Genomic DNA, 3,798 nt, shown 5'->3' on the forward strand with positions numbered 1-3,798 from the left:
ACATGTCACAATTGCAAGATTGCTCAGGACCTTCAGCATTGTGTACCTCAGTCCAAGAGGCGGGCTCAGGCCTTTCACGATTGGCTCGCACACCTCGAGCCAATATATATATATATATATATATATATATATATATATATATATATATATATATATATATATATATATATATATATATATATATATATATATATGTATATATATATATATATATATATAATAATCTTATATATATATTATATATATATTATATATATATATAATATATATAATTATAATATATATATAATATAATATAAATATATATAATATATTATATAATTAATATATACATATAAATAAATATATATATATATGTATATATATATATATATATATATATATTATATATATATTATATATTATATGTATATATATATATATATATATATATATATATATATATATATATATATACATATATACATATATACACACACACACACACACACACACACACACACACATATATATACGTGCATATGTGCACACACACTCGATACACGTACGCAGGAACGCACTCCGACCCTCGTTGTCCAAAGACTGTATTCATGAAAAGTCATAGAAAATATACACATGCAAAATTCTTTGACTCCGAGATTTTGTCTATGATTCCTCGCGAAAATGTCTTTGACACCCAATTTTGTTTAAGGCAAGTCTGGTGCTGTCCCACAAGCGTGAGGACTGTCTTTAAATTGTATGCATTAGACGCCGGCAACAATAATAATGCTATAGATAACTCTGTATCATTAATACGAAAAACGTTCACACTACTTGTGTTCATTTTCAAATGAAAATTGCGACGTTTCCTCCATGTTTATTACAGTTTTCTCTTACATAAGTAAATCTAACGCCTAAACAGTTGACGCAATAACAAATGTAGAGGATGCTATGTAAACATATTAGATATGTAGTATCAAAGTAATTACATACTTGAGATTCAATGCAACAGTAATTTGGTTCCATTATAACACTGGATTATTGAATCAGTATAAAGAACAGTAATAGAAAAAATAATAGTAATGTTACCCATATTCCAGACTTACAAGGGCAGCGAGCCCGCGACGAGATCGCCGCGCAGGAGAGGGGACTCGGAGGACGCCAAAGGAAGGCGAAGCTCAAGAGAAACCGACGCGGATGATCCTGAATTTAGACCACAGGACTTGGTGGAGTTTCTGGGGCGGCAAAGCGGCTTTCAAGCTCCCGTGGACAAGATGAGAGATATTTTCTCTTGGCAAGTGAATCGGGCATTAGCAAACCTCCCTCATATCTTTTGTATAAAGAATGACAGGATGAAGTTGCGGCCAAAGGTCAGAGTCTGCTCTGCTTATGCGTCGCGCAGTGGGTGCATTGACCGGTCATTATGCTTTAAGATTCATATCTGCTCCGGCTTTATTTTTGGCGACTGTGAGTTGGAAAATTGCAACATGGGTCATAGTTTGCGCACGAATCATAACATCAAGGCGATCCAAGCTTTTTATCTAGGACGTTTAAGTGATAGGCAGTTGTGTAATTTTGTAAAAATGAATGAAGTGGCATTGCGTAGGGAGACTACCCAACAGCATCTCGACGTATGTAGGGACTACAATGAGGAAACATGTAATAAGAGCAGAATTAATGTATGGTCTCACTCTCCTGAGGGATCCCCCAAAATTCCTGAGATATGCTACAAGTCATTGTCACGGACTTGTACAGTTACTGGTTGCCCGAGACTCCACTCAAAGATTCCTTTTCATTGGCAAGTAACCAAAGATTTGAACACTTGGTATAACTTCCCTAAGGAGCATGTTACTTTTCTGGAAAAACATTTCTGCAATCCTGAGAATAACCTGACTCTCCTGAAACAATTAGATGATTCCTGCCATAATGGAGGTCTATTATCACTATTGAAACACTACATTTGGGAAATAGGCTTCACATACATGCAATGGGTTAATAACTGTGCATATATTCCCATTTTCTGTCAAAACATGAAATATCACATCCGGAGACTTTGCACCGAGAGAAATCCAACACAGAACCTCAGAGAAAACAGATTCATTTGGTATTTCCAAGATGACTTGCAGAAATGGTGTCCGTTCGACCATCCTAACATTAACAAACTGGAAGATGCTTACGAAAAGAATCCGAAAGGGAATGTGACAATATGGACCAACGAAGCCAAGTACAGTGTGGATTTCAGGAAAATGAATCAGAAAAATTTATTGACAAAGAGAATCCGACATATAACGCGCAGACCAACTTCTTTTACATGATAGAGTGAGAGAGAGAAGGTGTAAATATTGGTGTAGGTGATGTGTTATATGTGATTCTAACTTAAGTAATTTATCGATATTGTTAGAAAACGGAACAGCATTGGTTCTGCGCCTTATATTCTTGTTCTTCTTTTGTTTTGTTTTTTGATTTTAGGAAATACCCCGACGTTCCATAGCAGGTGGTTCGACAGGCTATCTCCACTGCTAGCTTTTTTTTGTATTTTTTCTGCTCTACAAATAGAATTTCTTTAATTGTGACATTAACCAATTTTGTTGTCATTATTAGTGGTATCATTTGATTTTATTAACTTTTCTGTCTCCGCATAAAAAAAACACCACATATGCGGTTCATTTAAATTCTCAGAATAAAAAACCTCCTTTGAGTGATATATACACACACATACAAACAGACACACACACACACACAAATATATATATATATATATATATATATATATATATATATATATATATTTGTGTGTGTGTGTATTATATACATATACATATATATATATATATATATATATATATATATATATATATATATATATTGTAGCGTGACACTGTATTCAGCCCCCCCCCCCTTTCAGATGATGCTCGCTCTGTGCGTTCCGTGTGTGTATACGCTCTCATTGCGTGCACAGCATGTGTGTGTGTGTGAAAGCACAAGTCTATGTAGGAGTACGTGTATGTATGTGTCGGTATATTTATGTATGTTGGTGTGCATGTATGTGTGCCTGATTGAGTGAACGCGTGTCGAATTGCGTGCGCCCGCTGTCTGGGCGCTATGTATATGTGGGTGCATATGTATGAGCTGTATACTTGCTTGCCTGCATACGCATGTCAAGACACGTGTCTGCGTGGCTTGCCTGCGGTGTTTGCGTGGGCGTGTGTACGGTTGCGCTTGCCGATTGTCGGTGTGTAAATATAGTATACGTTTTATGTATTTTGCCTCTTTTATGTATTTTATCTCTTATTTTCCGCTCTTAATGACATTTGTTCTATTCTATTATTTGTATTGCCATTTCATAGCCATTTTTTAACCATTTATATAGCAGTTTTATGAATTTTATGAAAAACTGTTTCACGTCTCGAGCGTGACGTCACGGCCTCCCGCGGCCTTTTGTATGGGCCAAAAAAAAATACAGTCGTTGTTCTACTGCACCACGGGGCGTTTCTTTCCTCCATCCTCTGGCATTTTTTACTTACACGGCAAGGAACTGATCCTTCGTGGCCGACAGCTCCAGCTCAGCAACTTGAAAGGACGGGAAAAGCTAAGTATTGAGCCGAAGGGACAGTATTAATTAAAGATTGGAGCTGGACCCTGCAAGATTGCATCTATACATACACCACATATCATATACAGCCTCGTGGTTCTTCTACTTGACCTCGTTCCTTTTCTTATGTCTTCTGCTACATATTTTCCTTTCATTTTCCCCTCCTCCTACATCTTGTATTGTTCTTAAGCTAGCCTATCATTGCCCTTTTATCCAGTGATCTTGTA

At 36.2% G+C, this 3,798-nt stretch overlaps 1 protein-coding gene across 1 annotated transcript in view; it reads left to right on the plus strand.

The window, feature by feature from the left end:
* LOC119597135 overlaps positions 1-2,559 on the plus strand; it is a gene marked incomplete at its 5' end in the record, with an annotated part of 17,559 nt that extends 15,000 nt beyond the window's left edge. The window contains 1 exon segment of the mRNA XM_037946640.1: positions 1,080-2,559. Coding sequence (XP_037802568.1) covers positions 1,080-2,294 — 1,215 coding nt within the window.
* Positions 2,560-3,798: the final 1,239 nt, after the last annotated feature.

Source organism: Penaeus monodon, chromosome 38 (assembly GCF_015228065.2).
Source record: "Penaeus monodon isolate SGIC_2016 chromosome 38, NSTDA_Pmon_1, whole genome shotgun sequence".
Classification (NCBI taxonomy): domain Eukaryota; kingdom Metazoa; phylum Arthropoda; class Malacostraca; order Decapoda; family Penaeidae; genus Penaeus; species Penaeus monodon.